Here is a 21,158-nt window from a genome sequence, read left to right as displayed (position 1 = left end):
GTCCCTGGCCTCGTTTCCTGCAGTTCAGTTCAATCAATATTAGTACACAGCTTCTGATCTCTTTTACTTTTCATCACCTTACACTTGGCCACATTAAACTGGCAGCCATTTACCTCTGTCCCATACTGCTAATCTGTTGAAGTCTTCCTGCAGGATCTTTGCATCACCTTCAATACCATTGCTCTTCCCAGTGTCATCAGTAAACAACTGAATATTTCCTGTCAAATCATTTCCTATATCATCGATATACAAATTAAACAACAGCAGGCCAAGTATTGAGTCCTGTGGTACACCATTGAATTCTGTCTTTCACCAATTTCGACAATACCTTGACCACACACCTGAGATGCTGATTGGCCTATGATTTGCTACTTCTGTCTTGGAGCCTCTTTATGCACTGGGACAATTTTGCCCTCTTTCACATTCCATTGGCACCTTCAAGTACTGAGGCTTAAATTAAACAGCTTGGTCAGAGGAGCTGATAATTCCCTTGCACATTCTCATAATACGTGGACTGATATGCCATCTAATCCTATGGCTGTGTTAATATTAAGGTTCTGCAATATTTTAAGCACCTCTATTTTAAGCTGAAATTGGAATCCTGAACTGGACTGGAAGAGCTCAGAGCAAAAAAGAATGGAAGAAAATGGCACATGAAGCAATGAACCATAGAAGTTCAGTAAGGCAGAAGAAAAAGTAGAAGAAGAAGAATGTGTGAGGAAACCAGCTTCTATCTACATACTGAAACTGAAATAAGTGATTCGATTTGGTGATGAGCTAATGAAACATTGGCTGTGTGCATCCTGATTGAAAAACTGACAACTGTTGCCAATGTAATTACAATATTGCAAGCCTATAGCATTAATAGTGCAGTGGATGGGCAAATGTTAGATAATTCAAAAGCTTTGTTATACAGACCAAGCAACTTCAGGTTTTCATTAAGAAAAGGTAGCAGTCTAATATCAGGTGATGAAAATCATCTGCTGCCTAGACATTCCCACACATCCAACATCGTAATGGGCATATATATAACCTAGTATTAAACTTGGCAAGTACATTAACTTTTCACTATTAATGTCAGAAGTGTCATGCTATAACACTCATGATCTGTAACAACCTCTGTTCCTTACTTTTACTGTATTGTTGTCAATCAGCAAGCTTTTTGGCATGATCTTAGGACACCCTCATATTAATATTTTGTGATACACTCTCCAAAAACACTGCATCTAGCAAACAGAAGGTAAGCAAGCAACTACATGCGAGTTTTCTCAGCATTAGTCCTATCATCCAATTAGCTCAATTATCAAATCATAGCTATGACCAGAGGGAGGGCAGGATAACAAGCAATATGCTATATATTACAGTTGACTCTCACTATAGCAAACACCACTATAACAAACTACTGTAAGGCAAGCTCATTGACACAAAGAAATAAATTCAATATAACAAACTAACCATTAAAACTACTGCTGTAGTCCTATGAGTTTGCCATAGTAGGAGTCAACTGTATCATCATCATTATTACTGCATATGCATCTACATATGGGCTGAGGCCTCATTGTGGGACAAACCGATCATTATTGACATAAGACTATCGTACCTCTCCTTAAACTTGTTCACCAACGAAGCACTCACAAGCACTTCTGCCAACTGATCACTTGCAACTCTCAAGGCAAAAAAGTGCAGTCTTTATACCTTACTAACCACACTCACACAATTTCCAGAGGCAATTCCTTATTCTCTTTTGTCCAGTCATGGTAAGATGTTCTATCATATCCATTCTTTTCACCTATCAGCTAAACTTTATAACCCCTAACTTTTAGTCTATCCTCATTAGAAGGAGCATTCCAAAGATGTTGCCATCATGGTCACTTCCCTATGAATCCTCTCTGCCATTTCCTCATCCAAAAAAAAAAAAAAAAACATGTGACCAAACCTGTGTAGTAAAACAGAGAAAAACAGAAAAGACTGTTAAAAGAATGGCAGAGGTAAGATTACAAAAAAGTTTTATACTATCATCTTAAAGCTAAAACAGAAAACTAAACAATTAACTGTATATAACTGCAGACATTTCTATCTTTTTTTCTTTCCAAACAAATATGGTCATTATAAGCTTTTAAATAACCAATAAAATTAAGTGAATGTACTCAATTTAATATTATGCTTGGTATGCATATTTATTTCATATCAGGAACATATAGGGTAGAAACAATTTAATCTATAGAAGTATCTATTGGGGGGGGGGGGATCTTCAGAGCTTACAAAAAATTTAGTATTTATAAAATATTGCATTTTAGTATTATAATTATCTGAATGGACACCTTTGATTAAAAACAATAATATACAGTTATCCAAACAAACAATTAATGAGCTGTATGCAAAGAAACTCAGTGCACCCAAATTGCTTGAACATAATCCATTATATAGAATTTATAGAAAAGATGCAGGTGTAACAATAAGTAAAGCAATTACTTTACTTATATAATTGTAAGTAAAGTAACTGCTCTAACATGTATGTTTTATTTCCATAAATTCTACACTATGAATGCTGACTATCACGTAATCCTATCCTATCCAATAACATTTAACTTACTGTATAGGTTTACTATTTAAAATGCTGTTGATATTTCCAACATTCATGCCTATTTCATGTCAAATTTGTTACAATAAGTTATTCAATTTATTTAAAGAATCCTAGATACTTGTACTGATGCATCACATGCATAAACAGTTGAGAATAACATATCCAATTTTGACATCAGGCATAATGCCACTTTCCTTCAACCCGGTTCTGTCTTATTTTCCACAAAAAAAAGAACCATTTTCCCCCAGTATTATTTTTGATAACGCTCAAATTCCCAGACAAGATAAAATTTCTCTTCTTGGAAATACCTTGACATCAGGCTTCTCCTGGCATAAACACAACAACACAATCATTGTATCCTCAGCTTCCAATAAACTAGGATTTCTCTTTCGCTCAAGAAGTTCCTTCACCTCAAATATGGCTGATAAACTTATACAAATCACAAATCTGCCTAGCTATCAAATACCGTTCTCACATTTGGAGTGGGGCTCCTAAGAGCTCCCTCAAAATGCTTGCCTCAATACAGAGGAGAGCAATTAGACTGATAAATGATCCATCTCTCTTACCAACTCACTCCCTCCCACTTTCACATAGATGTTTAGTCTCTGCAATTTGTATATTCTATAAAATACTAATCCCATTGGAACACATACAGCTGCTGCCCAACATTCTTTCACAGTAACCTTGAAACCCACAAAACAAGTTTCTTTTCCTCCTCCTTCAAACCTGCTACCGCTGTACTGTGGAACAGTCTTCCCCCTGATGCATTTCCCAAGGAATACAATATACAGGCTTTTAAATCGAATGTCAACAAGTTTCTCCTTTCCCATCCCACTACCCATATACAGTACTAAAGTACTGTAGGTTGACCAGCCAACTTCTCGTATATGGGTCCAACATAAAAAAAAATAAATAAATAAATAAAAGAGTGGGAATGGCATGCCCTGCTGTCTTACATCTGATTTTTCATCAAATCATCTTCATGTACCTCCTTTAAACTGATGACCTAACTCGAAGAGAGACTATGTATAATGTCCAAAGTACATAAATTTGCATGTCTTCAAGATATGCAAAATCTCAAATAGATTTGTGTTACATTCCCAATGATTTCTCAACTATTTTCTTAAAGTGAAAAATCTGATCCTGACAACCCCATTTTTGGCATGAACCTAGCTTGTTCTTCTCCAGGTTCCTCTTCCACAATATTTCTTAGCATCACTCAAGAAACTGCATCTCATTTCTGCATCTTTTTATGCTTGCAAAAAATCTTACCTGGATCTCGTTATAGAAATTTCTCAATAATTCTCATAGTTTTATTTCTAATTTTAAAGATGGATACTATGAGAGTGCTACTCCAATCATTGCAGATTCAATCTTCTGACCAGGCAGTGTTGCCACTGTAAAACTTTTATACAACAATCTCATAAAGTATTTATTCCAGATATGTAGAATATCTTCATTTCATATCACCATCATCATTTCTGATTCCTTTAATCTTTCTTATCAAATAAGCAGGACTTGAATTCTCACTCAGGTTACTTAACTTTTATAATATGATCTGGAAAGAAGGAAAATGCCCACAAGATTGGACCAAAGCAATAGTTATCCCCATCTACAAAAAAGGACACAAATCTGATTGTAACAATTATCGTGAAATCAGCTTACTTAATACCTGTTATAAAGTATGGGTAACCCTCGTATAATGCGGAACTTATACAATGCGGTTTTGATATAACGCGTCTAAAATTGTAGTAACCCTTGTTGAACGTGGTACTTATACAACACGGTTCCGATAAAAATATGGTCTACAAATTGTAGTAACCCTTTATCTTTTCATATGTTTTTCACCGCGCGACTTAAAAATCAAATTTTATCTTCGTTAAATTTGTGTCTGTCTGTATCCCGCATGTAATTATAAGTAGCGAATTTATTTTAGGGGAAATACCCTTTAGCACACATGTACCTCAATTGTTTACAGTATAAATAAACTTTTATTGTTGAAAATTGTCCTCATTTCTGCCAGGAAAGTGCATTAAAAATCATAAGTGTGTTCATCTCAAGCTGAGCACTTTATTTTCTGGCGAGTTACATATAATATGTAATGCTTGCTTTTTTGTATAAAAAATTATTTTTATAGTAATGGCCACAAACTGCAACGAAAGGGAAAAACCAACATTGAAAACAAAATTAATTTCTCTCGAAGAAAAATATTCAAAATCTTGGATCGGTTGAAGAATGGAGAAAAACCAGGAGTTTTTGCAGGGACTTTGAATTTAAATGAATCAACAATTCAAACAATCAAACAAAATTAACATAAAATCCAAGAAAGTGCTTATTGCTGGGTCAACGATAAGTGCAAAGCGCATTGCTCGTGTACGCGATATTCTAATGTAAAAATGGAGAAATCTCTAATGATATCGATAGAAGATTGCACCTCAAAAGAAAATTCCTATGGATGGAAATCTTATTAAACAAAAAACTCTCAAACTTTATAAACATTTATAGTGCAGACCAGGTGTTCAATGCAGATGAATCCGGGTTATATCGAAAAAAAAGTGCAAAAACGCACCTATATTTTGAAAAATGAAAGATCAGCTGCTGGATTCAAAGTTTCCAAAGATAGAATTACTATACTGTTTTGTAGTAATGCATCAGGTGATTACATGACAAAACCAGTGTTTATTAACTAATCTTCAAATCTTCGTGCTATGAAAGATTAAAATATACACAATTTTATTTTGCCTAAAACATTTATGCATTACGTGCAATGAAGTTTAAGTACAATTTGTATTTTTATAATTTTATACTATGTATTTGTTTTATAGTTTATATGTTTTCTTAATTTACATGAATTACTGAATTAAATAAAAATATTTTTTTATTGGATGTCATTGTTGTTTATATAATTAAAAAAAAAAAAACGATTTCAGAACATAACCCTACTTTTTCTATGTGATCTGAAACTCGCATAACGCAATTTATATAACGCGGCATTTCTGTGGAACCTAACATCCGCATTATACGAGGGTTGCTTGTATATGCAAAAATCTTAGCATATAAACTTACACATATAGTAGACCCAAAATTAATAGAAGAACAAAATAGATTCAGAAAAGGCAGATCTTGCATAGACTGCATTTACTTCAAAATTATTAATTGAAAAACACAGAGAAATGAACACAGAAACACTGTACATAGCTTTTATAGATTACCCCAAAGCATTTGATAAAATTATCAGAGAAAAACTATGGGAAATCCTAGAAGAATATGAAATATCAAACCAACTCTTTAGAGCCTTATATAATATATATCAAGATAATAAAATATCTGAGAAGTACAATAATTCAACATCACACTGGAAACCGATAAATAGAGGAGTACGTCAGGGTTGCCCTCTCTCACCGGTTTTATTTAATATATACATAGATTAAATCATAAAAGAATGGAAGATAACTAATGAAGGAGGATCAAGATAAACAGTAACACCAGATTAGCTATTCTTCTTTTTGCTGATGACCAAATAATCCTTGGAAACAATGAAGATGAACTACAAAAATCATTATGCAGTCTAAATAATCTGATAAAAACATATGGTATGGAAATATCAATAGGCAAAACAAAAGTCATGGCCTTCAAAGATGCTAATCCAATAAGAAGCAAAATAGTAATAAACAACAAAATCATATAGCAAGTAAATAAGTAAAGTTTATTTTGCATTCAAATATTTAGGTTGCACAATGTTATATGAAAATGAAGCCGATATAGAACCAAAGATATCAAACTTTTTAAAAGTGACAGGCATAAATAAAATTTTTAAACCCAATTATGTACAAAAACACACACGAATAAGAATCTACAATACAGTAGCTAAACCAACCTTACTTTATGGCAATGAGATATGGACAATAAAAAAAAGCAGATGAAAGAAGAATTGAATCATCCGAAATGAAATTTTGGATGATTCAATTGAAGAAGTCACAATAATGGACAAAATGAAAAGCAACTAATCAGAAAAAAAACTTGGAATTACAACCTCCCTAAATGAAACAGTTATTTGCTATAGAGAAAAATGGAAAGAACACACACTGAGAATGAATAGAAGCAGAATACCTAAACAAATTCAAAATTACCACCCAAAAGGTACTCGATTCAGAGGAAGACCCTTAAAATGATGGAATTGAATCCAGAACAGGCCACTTGGCCTATAAGACTGGAAAGGAAGAAGAAGAAGATTTTTATATCTCTAATATTCATTTCTTGTTGTGCTGTTTAAATCAACAAGGAGGAAACTTTTTTTGATTTTCTTATTTTGATTTTTGCCCACATCACTCCACTTAATATTGTCTATTATTCAAAAAGATTGTCTTATTGTTTAGTGTTGAATACTATAGCCACTATTTCCTTTCCATGATCACTATTGCCTGAACAAAATATACTGTGGCTGTTAGTAGAATTTCACCTGTTTTTGTCTCTTCTTTGTTCTTGGTAACACTAAATATGTCGATGCAGTACTTTGCTGATTCTTCTGCCAGTTTGCTTCTTTTTCATTGCTACTTCTTTTGTTGATATATATATCTTGAATTCTGCTGATGTTGAGTTGTTCCAGTAGCTGACTTTTTTTACTGTTTGCTCTGGTTTTCTGATGAAAGCAGAAGTGATCTTGTTTAACTAGATGGCTCCCCAGCTGGTATGAGATTTCATCATGTTGTACCACTAACAATATGCACATTACTAGTCTGTTAATTAACCAATACTACACTTGTGTTTTATGAACAAACCCAGTATAATATACTGCTATATTATTGGTAAAGTGATTTTATTTCTGATATCAGGTATGTTGAATACAATGTCAAAGAATTACAGATATAAGGGTCAGTTTCTATATACAATGAGGATACACAAAAGATTCTTAAAATGACTCTGCACACAATCATTTTCAGATATATATAAAATATCTGTCTATATTATTTGTAATTAATAAAATAACCTAGTCAACACGTGTGTTTTTGAGTCCCTAAATCTACAAATATGAGTGCTGATCACCGTGTAACCCTAAAAGAAAGAAAAAAAAAAAAAAGAAAGATATACAGTATAATGGATAAACACACAAAGACATACTGACCAGGGTGAAAGGTACATTTTTTAATATATCTTATTGGATATATGTGAAAAAGTTTATTTTGCACCCAAACATAAAATCATGTTAGTATGGAGCTGTAAGTATAGGAGCAAAAATTTTCTAACTGGAGGGAAAATTTTTTTTTAAAATATTATCTGCAATTTAAATAACATTATTCAACTTAAAATTGCTACAACAGCCCCTTCCCCAACAAAATCTCCACAGACAATCTTTCATGGGCTGGTAGAAATTAAAACAAGTTTTCGAAAAGTTAATTGTGGTGCTGAGTGAAAGGAGAAGATAAGAACCATTATGTGCTTTTTTTTTTAAAAAAAAATCATTCCATCTTTTATTAATATAATTTACTTCAAAAATTTAAACTTAAAAAGCATATTTCTGTTTCCTTAAGGAAACAGAGCAGATTAGTCTCCTTTAACTCCCATTCTGGATCTGATATAGGTCATGTGAACATTTTGATAACATATTAAAATTTATTTAATGACTAAAAACATCTGTTTTGAGTACAAATGACTAGTTTCATCTGAAAACAGACTTCATAAGCGAAAAGGATATAAAAAAAAATCAGAGAAACCATACGAATACTGGATTTCTACACAGCAGAAATATAAAACAACAGAGGTTAATGTTTAAATGGAAGAAAGAACTCTGGCTGTAGCAACATTGCCATGCTTGTGTGTAAGGTCTCATGATCTCCATTATTGAATGGCAGAGCTGTGAAAGTCTGGAAAACTATAGCTCAGGTTGCTATTGATAAGGAAGGGATTAAGAATGATTTTGGTGATAGAACAATCTGCTCTCACCAAACCTGCCGAACTCCCTACCATCCAAAATAAAGTGGTTATAAACTTATCTTCACACAACCTCTCACCCACAGAAGAAAAAATTCTCTCAAGAGGCCTCAACTTTGTTCTATCACCAAGATCTATTCCTAAAAAATTATTTCTCACAAAAATTGAAAAAGCCACTTCTCTTCTCCCCTCCCAGGAAGCAAACTTACTCTGCATGGAATCAATTTTCACCATCAACAGTGCCAAATCCCCTGCAGACAATATTCTACCTTGTGACCTGACGACAAAGGAAATGCAACTGTAATCCTAAACAAATCAGATTGCCGCAGAAAAATCTTGGAATTATTAAACTCAGACACTTACGCTCTGCTGGAGAGGAATCCCACTAGGGAGACCCACAACCGCACAAAATAACCTACTAAGAACTACATCTGAAGGCATATAAGCCTTTCTCTCTGCTCCCTTCACCCACTTATTCCTCGTCTTCATGGCCTTCCTAAAATACATAAGGAAAATATCTCTTTAAAACCTATAGTCAAAAGACATCGATTCACCTAACTACAACTTCAAAATACCTCGTATCCTCTCTGAAATGCTTCACAGGAAAATCTTCTTCCTTCGTTAAAAACTCAGACTTTATTTCCAATATTAAAGACTTCAAATTTTCCAACTCGGATATCATGGCAAGCTTTGACATTGTATTCCTTTTTACAAATGTCCCTACTGAAGAGGTTCTTGCTCTTGTAAAGGACAAGGTTTCAAAAAATATCTTTGCACTACTATCGCACTATGTCAAATCAGGATTTTTTTTTAATTCGAAAACTCTATTTATAAACAGAACTCTGGTTTAGCAATGGGAATCCATTATCTCCAGTCGTTGCAAACATCTATCTTGAAAACTTCAAGGACAGAGCAATTTCTTTCTCTCCATTAAAACCAAAGATATAGCTCTGCTACATAGATGATGTATTCTTGATTTGGCCACATGGCTTAGATAACCTCAAAATATTTCAGAATCATTTAAATGATATTCATCCAAATATTAAATTCACATATGAGCTAGAAGTGGATGGCTGTCTTTCCTTCTTGGATATTCTACTAACCGAGTCAGCTGAACATATTAAATTCTCCATTTTTAGGAAACCAATGCATACCGATAGGTATGTTCACTTCTGACTCACACCATTATCCACCACAGAAGTTCGGCATTATCTCAACTCTTGGTCACCGAGCAAGATCTTTATTGTCAATAAATAAGAACTTCAAAATGAACTCAAACACCTTCAAAATACTTTCAAAAACAATGGATACTCTAGGAGTACTATAAATAGAATACTGTTTAACTATCACCATCAACAACACAATGAAGATGCAACTAATTTCAAAGGCTGCATTTCCTTACCTTATATTAGCTCTCTATCAGTTTTAGCAAAAATTTTAAGGGGAAATACAATATCAAGACTTTTTTCACTACTTTACCAAAAGTCTGATCAATCTTAAGCCATCCAAAGGATAGATATAATAATCTCCAATATCCTGGTGTCTACAAAGTCCTCTGCGATTGCGGCAAACCGTACTATGGTCAAACGAAAATATCTGTAGATCTCTGTTTAGAAGCACACAAAAGAGACATTTCCTACAACAGAACTCAGGCCAGCGCCTTGTCCAGCCTTGTATTATTTTTGGCAAATTCTAATGAAGAAAGCCTACAACATCAAATACGCTGGGATTTAACTAACAACGTTCACAGATCTTATAACAAATTAGAGAGGCAGATTCTAGAATCTAAGGAAATCGTTTTTAATCCTGATCATATCAATAGCAACCTGAGCTATAGTTTACCAGACTCTCACAGCTCTGCCATTCAATACTAGAGATTACGAGACCTTATGCATGGCCATGTTGCTACAGCCAGAGTTCTTTCTTCCATTTAAACGTTAATCTCTGTTGTTTTATACGTTCTGCTGTGTAGAAATCCAGTATTTGTATGGTTTTCTCTGATATTTTTAATGTCCTTTTCGCTTACACCTGATGAAGTCTGTTTTCAGACAAAATAGTCGTGTGTATTAAGAAAGTTTTTTACTCAAAACCTCGGTTTTTAGTCATTAAATAAATTTTAATTTAATATAATATATATATATATATAGACATTTTTTTTAAAGAAATCAAAACACCTCTTACTTACAGTACTGAAGAATTTTTAACAAGTTTTTTTTTATTTATTTTATTTATTTATTTATTTTTTAACCTCTGAAATCAGTTCAGTTACTTTTAAATGTTATTTCAATTAGAAAAACTGTTTATGGTCATTATGAGGATAATCACTCATGAGAATTAGCATTTTCAGGTCATTCAATATTTTGATGCTCAATATTACCTTTTTTTTTTAATTCTATTGTTTATCATGCTATTGTAGATAAAAACAACATATGTTCAGCACCAACTAGTGATTCACAGATATTCTCAGAATTAATGTACATGACAAACTATGAACGACAACTAAATTGTAAGATCAAAATATATGCTGATGTTAGTATCTGACAGTAGATGCTTACCTATCAAAAGTAATAGACACTCTGTATTTCTTGTCTGGCTCTGATGCATAACCAGGATGGGGAGGGCTAGGGGATTTGGGCTTCACTACTATCCCACTTAAGTGGAATCCTAAAATATCAAAATTAGACAAACATTTAAGTGCAAATTCCATGCAAATGTATTATATTATTTTTTTAAATTATTATACAGAAAAGAAATCAATGTAGTATAAAATATATTGCAATATCAAATCTCTCTCTCATTTAAACACCTCCAAGAGGACACTCCACACATCCTACAACCTACACTATTTAATTTTCCATCTATGAACAATACTACAATCAATTAGCTACAAGGCTGCCAGTAACAGTATATGCTGTCTATAAATGGCATGTGCACTATGGCCAATTCGCATGTATACGGGATGGAAAAAACCCTACCACTGCTTTAAAAGATCTGCTAACTCATGTTCAATTGAAAAATCCCATATAAAGATTCATCTCATGATAAGTTATCAAACTTAAACTAAGATGCTAAGCAATAATAAATATTCAAGTTAGACAATAAAATTGATTGTGATTTTCTTCAAAAACAATTAACATGCTACTTCACTATAGATGATACATTTAACACATTATTACTATATATTATATTGGCACCTACATGGAGTCTAAGATTGTGGAAGGTCCACTCAACACATAACATCAGTTAATGTACAACATATTTACACTTAAAATCTTAAACAACTCTCAGGAATAATCAGTCATACTCCCACAATGTTGGTCATAAATCTCCAACTCATTTACAGATGTATTTACAGGTAATTGAGTAAACTTTGCTCTTCACTCCCCTGTTTACTGAGTTCTTGTTCAATTTCCAAGAAGACATGTTGTTCTTTCCCTTCCTACTTTGTTTTGAAAATTATCTCCTGAATCTAAGTGTAAAATCCCCCCCCCCTCACCAATTTATGTCTCTATAATATCCCATCATCTGCCTATTTGCCAGATGCTGCAACCCACAATCAACATCCCACAGTTCTGAAATAATTTTAGTTATGTTATTTACCTTTGAGTCATTTTATCACCCTTAAAAGCTAGGATTGTATCAATGTTTTATACAAAAGGCACAAGTACCTGTTTGGCATCTTTGATATGTTTATTATTATTACGTAACATCTCCAGGGAGTCCAAAGACGCATCAAGGGAGGGCACCTACTCTACAACTCTCCATCTCTACCAACTGCAATCACCAACCCCCGACCACCACTAGTATTTTCACAGACAATCACAAACCATTCAAAGCCCACATTGCTAGCCTATCCAAATTGTCCTGAAGTAACCTAACAAGAGTTATTTTTCCAAACTCTTTCTATGCATCATCTACAATCAACTGAATGTCTCCCTTTAAGTCAGATGCTATATTATCAATATATTTAATTAAATCTGGATCACAATGTAAAACATTTGTATTTTATAAATTACATATTCGTTTTTGTATTTATGCGGCAAAACTGCAGCACACGACCGCAGTGCAAATTTCTACTCTAATAACTCTGAACATTTGAGATCATTCCTCTAAAATTTATATTGATAGCATATTATTGCTGTTTTAGCAATTATACGTAATATTAAGAATAAAAGTTCATTTAAAATGACATTTTTCTTAAATAATAAAGAATAATAAAGTTCGAGAATTATTTCTTAAAAGATTTAATGATTATATTATGAACCCTGACAAAACGAATTATAAAAAGTCTTCCTCGGCATAGACAGGTCTTCACCAAACGACGTATTCCGCCTTTCCGATTGTGTATACGATTGTAAACTTGAACGTTTATCTTCATGTTCTCTGTCCAACTAATTGAAACAAATCGTCGGGAAAAGTAATGACGTCACTTGATGATTACTCCATTCAATTTGACAATCGCCATTTCTGAAGGCTGAATCACGTTCATTTTTCAGGAGCATACAAAATTATTGATGAGCTATCACTACAAATAATTGTTGCCTTAAAAAAAAAAAAATCAATAAATGTTGATATCAAAGCTGTCTTCTCCCGGAGGTTCCACCCCACAGTATAAGTATCTTCAAGGGTGATTAATGACATAGGATTTAGCAAGCAGACGGAGCTAAAATTAAGGGAACCGACGACACATCTTTAATCTGTATACTCAACGACAGAAGAGCTATAATGAGTGAGAGAAGGAAGGTTGCTAAAAACAAGATCAGGGAAGTCTTATTTGTGAGGTAGTGCAAATTACACGAAAATAATTTACATTTATTAACAACTGCCATAGTTTCCTTCAGAGAAGACGAACGTCAGCACCTTCCGAAAACAAACACATATCATGCATAAAAAATATAGCGCTAAATTTATTAAAACTACATCATGATACCAGGAGGTGTTTGAATAATAATAATCAGTGGCGGTTCGTGGCTTGAAATCGTGGGGGCGCTGCATCTTTCGAAATATACATACACACTGTAAGAACGGTGTAGACGTGTTGGGATAAAATATCAAAATTATAGGTAAAAATTAAAAAAAAATTAGTATCGATAAAATTATACAGTTTGGTATAATTCAAAATTACTTAAAAATAAAACTCATTATCATAACCCCTAATAATGTTCTAAAATAAAAACTACAACAAATGTTATGTATTTAATTGTAATGCCCAAATATTTAAAGAGACGGAGTAAACACGATAAGCACTACGAATATTCTACTACTAGCGCAAACTGCATATAAACAACAGTGGAACTGCGCGAAGGACAGTGCCGCATTACGCTAACAGCGAATTATTCCAAATATTAGCAATATGACACTGTGGTAAACACGGTGCTGCTAGCGTCCTTCTAAGTGCTACAAGATGGATTTTTATTTTTTTATACAAAATAAGAGAATTGTTGATGATAAAATTAAATATTACAAGCAAATATAAGTAAATTAATAAATATATATTTATATATCGAGAAAAATTGGGGTAATGCAGTTCCGCAGTGGCTATGCACGAGCCGGCCCGATAATAATAATTTGCATTACAAAACAAAACAAAAATAAATAAATACAGTTACCATGCTAGAATTGTACTGTAAACCAGGGATACTGTTAGGGTATATGCTGACCATGAATCCAAGAAAATATGTAAAATTTAAAAATAATAATAATTAAACCGATTTTTTTTTTTTTTTTTTTTTTTTTTTTTTAATGTTGAGATACAATTTTGTCGATTTTTTCCATCCTCCTCTTCTAGCCATTGGTTACCTTGGTGGTGAGTAGGTTACGACGGCAGCACTTCTGTAAACTTTAAATTATCATCATTAAACGGACATCAACAAAAATTTATTGGGGGGGGGGGGAATGAGCTCTCGGCGGTAATTTTTATATTTCATTTTTTAAATAAATTTTCATACAAAGAACAGCAATGAGGACCGACTATATCGGTTCTTCATTCATTCTTGAATGAATTCAAGAATAGCCGGTGCGTGTAGTATGTGGCTTCCCTCGATGAGTCTCTGACTCCCTGGATGTTTATCTTAATAATAATAATAATAAATTCATTCATTCTACCTTTATTCTATTCAAAGAGGCCAGAAGCAGACGCAACGTCAAAACTTTGTATGCATGTAAGGCAGCGAGACAAAGCATTTTTTTTGCTCGGTATTTTATTATATATTTGTTATATTGTTGTTTTAGCTAGTAAAAAAAAAAAAAAAATCACCAAGTTAGCCTGCTTAGAGAAACTTCTATATATTTTATTTGTTTGGTACTATATACACGTAATTTGACTCCCGTCTACACACAACTGAACAACGAATGTTGTTCGTCAATCATTGTATGGGTACTATGAGTACAACTGAGAGTAGTGTGTCCGAATGCGAAGAAAAGCTCTGTTACTATTTTAGAAATTGTAATATGTACGTATTTAAGCAAACGTGATGAGGGAGGGAAAAATAAGCACTGGTGAACTCACAAAATATTAACTATCAATTAATAAGGACCTGCAAAGCATGCATGCAGAAAACTGCATAAAATAGGCATGGAAGGATATTTTACAGCTTCTCGAGAAGAAATAGTTGAAGATGTAGATACGTCGGGATTTGTGAGAAGAGAAAATCACTCTCGAGTCAGCTGCCGCGCACGACACTCACAGCAAAGAGAATGAATTCAGAATACAGACGTGCTTCTTTTTGGGTTTCTGAACATTTCAATAATGATTATGATGTCCCCATCACCAGTAAACACGAGAAAAGCAATGCTAGCGAACCTGTTTCAACAAAAACAAACTACTGAACCTATAAAACATAACGAATTTAAATAAGAAACTTCGCGTCTTAGTATAATGCACTATACTATGTATTGCTGGTTTCTTTGTTAAAGAAACCAAATACATTACATCAACTGTAAATACATTACAAAGAGTAATGTATTTACAGTTGACCAAAGTTTGTGCGCGATGTATCTTCACGACTAGGCTACTTGTATAGAGACTGATGACTTCATATCAACTGACTTAGTATTCCATATTTTCAATGGAATATTCCATATTGCTTTAATATTCTATTATTCCATAATGTGCTTTGGATTATGTATTCCATCATAATCAAAAGACATCAAAATTTTCACTAGATGTTAGAGTTCACAGAGGATATGAAATAGGCAGTGACCACTTCCTTGTTAAAATAATATTAAGATTACCACCTAAATGGCTACAAGTAACAAGAACAGAAAGAAAATTAGAAACATTTGTTTATAAAACTAGACTACTGAGTGACACAAATGTACAATGGCTATATGAACAAAGAATTAACCAATATCTAGACAAAATAAAACAAAATGAAGAAATTGAAATAGAATAGCTTAATATAAAAACGATACTAAATGCAGCAGCAAATGAAAGCTTAGGAAAGACCAAAAAATTCAATAAAAGGAAAAAACTGAAGATCTGGGATGATACAATCAAAGAAATAATCAAAAAGAAAAAAAAAAGCCTATCACAAATGGTTAAGCAATAAAAGATTAGAAGATGAAATAGAATATAAAAGAATAAGAGCCATAGCTAAAAGAGAAGCCAGATAAAGACAGAGAATCATGGAACAAATTTGTTTCTAATTTAGAACATGATTTATATAAAATAAGACCCAATGTATATAAGATTCTGAAACACTTCAATTCAGATACCAAAGAAAACAAAATTAAACACCGAATTGAAATTAGAAGAATTTCTAAATTACTACACAGAATTGTGGACAGACAAATATTTTTAAAAAGACAACTGGCAAACAATTAACGAAAATGAATAGGAAATAACTAAAGAAGAATTAGAAATAACTAAAGAAGAATTAGAAATCAGCCTGAAAGAAACAAGAAATGGAAAATCACCTGGATAAGATAAGCTAAGTTCAGAACTATATAAATACTCAGGAACAAGATTCAAAGAAAGACTTATTATTTTTAAATAAAATTTATTCAACTGGTATCAGAATGGAAAAAAGCAATTGTGATTCCTATCTTTAAAAAGGGCAATAGAGATGACCCTAAAAACTATACAGGCATCAGTAAACTAAATTCCTGTTACAAAATATATAGCAGAATTTTAAATAGCAAACTAATGAAATATCCCGAAAACTTTATTCTAGAAGTACAGAATGGATTTAGAAAAGGAAGATCATGTATAGACCCGGCCTTTTGCCTAAAATTAATAATAGAGAAAAGAAGAGAATACAATTTAGAAAATATTGCATTTATTGACTTTGAAAAAGCATTTGACAAAGTTAAAAGAAACATTATTTAACATATTAAAAGAAAGACAAATACCAGATAATATCCTAAAAGCTATCACAAGTATATATGAAACTAATCAAATACAAATAAGATTAAATCATGAGCAATCATATACGAGAGAGATAAACCAAGGGGTCCGATAGGGATGTCCCCTCTCAGCAACTCTTTTTAATATTTACTTAAATGAAATAATAACAAAATGGAATAAAAATTTACATCAAGGAATTAAACTTTCTCCTACATTGAACTTAAACACACTCCTTTTTTTTGCGACGACCAAATAATAATTACAAATTCTGAAGATAACTTACAGAAAGCTATTTTAGATCTAAATGAGATAGCCAAAGATTATGGTATGATAATATCAACAGAAAAATCAAAAACTATGGCCTTTAAAGGACGAGATCCAGCAAGAACTAAAATAGTAATAGATAACAAGATCTTAGAACAGGTGAATTCATTTAACTACCTAGGATTTCATATGTAATCGTATGATTACATATGAAAATGAAAAAGATATAAACCTAAAAATTGCAAAATACTTAAAAATAACAGGTGTAATTAACTCTATATTTAAACCAAATCTAGTTCAAAAACAAACCAGACTAAAAGTATACAATACATCAGCCCTACCAGTCTTAATGTATGGAAGCGAAATCTGGACAATAAAACAAAAAGACGAACAAAGATTAACAACAGCAGAAATGAAGTTTATGAGAAAAACTGCAAAGTATACCCTATTTGATCACAAAAGAAACGAAGATATTATGAAAGAATTAAACCAAGAACCAGTAATAGAAAAAATTAAAAAATATAAACATGAATGGATGGAACACGTTCAAAGAATGAAAACAGAAAGATTACCAAAACAAGCCTTAAAGTACAAGCCATTAGGAAAAAGAAAACCAGGACGTCCTCTTAAACGATTCAACGATGACTTCTAAGGCCGGAACAGGCCACTAGGCCTAATTCCTTGATACGCATGATGATGATGATTATGTATTCCATAATGCAAAGCACACATCTTTTCAGGTGTGTATAATGCTATACATTATGGGAAGGATCACTAACCAGACTGGTTTCGACCTTTATTGAAATCTAATCAGAGGCAGCTAGACCCACAAGAGATACCAAGGTCAAATTAATCCTCACGTTTTATTTTACAGAGGAAATTGTTTTGTTTTACAATATGCTGCGAATGTTAACATTTTTTTCAATAAACTTTGGTTATAATTTAAGTTTTTTTTTCCCTTTTAAATTAAAATTTAATATATAGTAGAGTTTATATGTGTTTACATTTTTGAAAAAGATGTCGCAAAAGCATTTTTACATATTCCTTATCAGAATACAATCTATATACTGTATTATTATAATAGTAACATAAAGTTAATTTTATGGCGAATAAGAATAATGGCGCCCATTGCTTTTTGTGAAAGTCGCTTACTGTGAGGTGTTTTCCGTCCCAATTAAATAGGGTAAAGATGGCATCCACTGTATTTACAACTAGACACCAAATGTCCGAACATGGTCGGCATCCTGCCTAGGGATTTTCGAGATTACAGGTGACTTCCGCCTAACTCAGTAATTTGCACATAAATGTTAGCTTCAAAAAATAGAGGCATGCAAGCATCTATTTTGGCGCTGAAGAACACTAAAAAAAGTTGGTAAGTAAATCATCAGTGAATCGCATTATCGACGAAATTTGCAGACAGCACAGAATTCAATGAACTTTTATAAAAAGAATTTTGATTTCGACTAACAGATAAACATCTTTGAAATCTGTTGAAAATATCAATTAAAAATTAGGCTTCTAATTTTGAAAAAAAAAAAAAGAAAATGTATGACTTACATAGTATTAGTAACGAACAGGTCACAATAGAACTGTATGTCGCATTAATTTGAATTCAAAATGTCAGAGATGATGCTCTACAATCTGCGATCACTGTCAGGACTTTCTGTAAAAGTATATCATTTGCTTGTATTTGGTGGTGATGCTTCCAACAGCACTGTTGGGAACAGAAGCCAAGCCATAGCAGGGTCAATACATTTTCTGGCGCAACAAAGTTTCCTGTGATGGAAGAATCTTGATCTGGCAGATAGCCTGGAAACACAATGCATCGTCCGTAACTCATAAGGTGCACAGTTGTTTTTTGTGGAGAGTATAAAACCTGTTCAGAGCATTGCACTGTTGTCAATAAGATGCATTCTACGATGAAGTACACCTTAACCTTACATATCTCAAAAGAACAACTCTTCTATCAGAAATCAAAGATGTTGCGAGGATTTTATTTGTAAATAAGGTCACCAATGAACCAGGCATTTCACTGTCTTGATTTTACCTTGAACATTTTTGTGCGATGAGTTGTGGAGACACGAGAGAGGTAACAGCTCCATGAGAAATCTGCTAGTTTCATTAAACGTTGTTCTGCGTAAGCAATGAGAGTCTTTCTGAAAGATGTTGTTGAGCATTAGCGCAATATTTGCACCAATAATTTAGTAACCATCTTACATTATCCAGTTTTCCCCTTGCGTGTTCTCAATGGCTGCCACACCAAGTAACTCGACTACTTTGAAACCTAATTAATGCTCTGATACGCAGTTGATCCTACCTGTATATTGTTTATGGTATCGATTCAGGTGTTCTATTGGCCCGTTTGCTATCATAAGGAAAGTTGCTGTTTGAAAGAAAGGAACGTCTAGGGTTAATAAACAACTCAATGTTATTTAATTTTTATTAAATACAATTTCGCCACAGTTACCAAGATATCGTTATTGACAATAGAGATGAAAGTAATGGTGCATATGCATAGAAGGAAAAAGTAAGCAACAGAGCACAGTAAGGAGATCTGGATTGTTGGGTAGAAGGTCACCTAAAGATGCTCACATGGAAGATCCGTCCTAAGTAACAACATTTATCGTATTACTCATTTACTCTCACCACTATCTTGAGTGGTGAGAGTAAACTTATTCACAGAAAGTGAATAAGTTTACTCTCACCACTCAAGACAGTACATTCAATGCACCCATAACTCTCCATGCAAAAAATTCTTATTCTCTTCAGCAACTTCCAGTAATTACCACTTTCTCGTGTTCTATTCTTTGAAATTTTCCACTCCAGCATCCACCTGGTAAAGAATATATATAGGTTTCAAGCATATCCCTCATCTACCTTCTCTATCATGCAGAATACATGCTCTCGATCTGTACTTATAGCCAAGTCAAAACATCATCTGTGTTACTTGCCTCTGTACTTCTTAAAAGTTTCCTTATCCTTCGAAACCAGGTGACCATACCTGTATAGATCTCATCTGATCAGATAATAGTCCAAATGATATATATACCTTTCCTCTGGGGATTGAAAGTTTAAATAAAACCTTACACATAGCAGTTTAATGTAGCTATCTCATTTGTTCAATTTTACATTGATACTGTGCCTAGTAAACTCTCGCCAGCTACCTATGGGAGTCTACAAATAATTGAATAATGTTTATTTTGTCACAGGGATGACAGGTATCCAGGTTAATCTTTTAAACGAATTTAGAAACTGTGTAAACAAATTCTTTGCGCAGAAAGCATTTTAAAAAAATCATATATCTTATATATGACTTTTACTATATTTAATTTTTTTTCCAGTTCGTAACACACACACGGCGCATTAAATAATAACGAATATAATATAACACACTTTTCTCCTCTTGGCCAGATCTGAAGATGAAACTTTATGGTATCCCAACCAACGGAAACCCATATGCCCGATAATAATCTAAGGAAAGGCTGTTTCCTGTGAAAGAAGAGGCGAGGCCATCTACTGTGCGCATGACCTGGAGGCGCACGTCAGAAAAGGTACTTTACTGATTGATCTCTATGACGAATTCTGTACAATCCCCTTAGGAGGTTGGCATAAATCATTGAATAATGCTCTTCCCCATCCTAATGCTTTGCCTAGTGTGTACACTCAGCGCCATACTTTTATACCGTTTTCGACACGCAATCTAAATTTACATTTCAGATAGATCTACGCACAGGGAAGCAATAGCAGCATAGCTAACTGTTGAAAACAAAACTTCGTGTGCTGCTTTACGAGTTCGAAAACTCAGTCCCAACAATGAATAAGTTTTCACTGGTAATTGGAGGCGGGGGGGGAAGCCATCTGCAATTGAATGACAGTAAACCCCCCCACCCCACACGCTATTAATCTTCCGAAGATCCGCTTGATTCAGGAAAGCTAATTCTAAATACTAAAATTCTAACCTAAAAAGGTACTTTTCAGTAGTTGGATTTACTGGCTACTGAAAAGTATCCCTTTTTTAGGTTAGATCAGTACTTA

At 33.3% G+C, this 21,158-nt stretch overlaps 1 protein-coding gene across 1 annotated transcript in view; it reads right to left on the bottom strand.

Moving 5' to 3' along the window:
• The window catches only part of LOC150092321 (zinc finger SWIM domain-containing protein 5-like), a 320,532-nt gene that overhangs the window by 141,386 nt on the left and 157,988 nt on the right, over positions 1 to 21,158 (bottom strand). Inside the window, exon 2 of the mRNA XM_090414845.1 lies at positions 11,068 to 11,176. Within this exon, the coding sequence (XP_090270971.1) occupies positions 11,068 to 11,176 (109 nt within the window). The remainder of the gene's footprint in view (positions 1 to 11,067; positions 11,177 to 21,158) is intronic.

This window comes from Typopeltis vanoorti, chromosome 26, assembly GCF_054136105.1.
Source record: "Typopeltis vanoorti isolate ZY-2024b chromosome 26, IOZ_Tvanoo_1.0, whole genome shotgun sequence".
NCBI lineage: Eukaryota > Metazoa > Arthropoda > Arachnida > Uropygi > Thelyphonidae > Typopeltis > Typopeltis vanoorti.
Note: the sequence above shows the minus strand (reverse complement) of the source record. Positions and strands in the feature narration are given on the sequence as shown.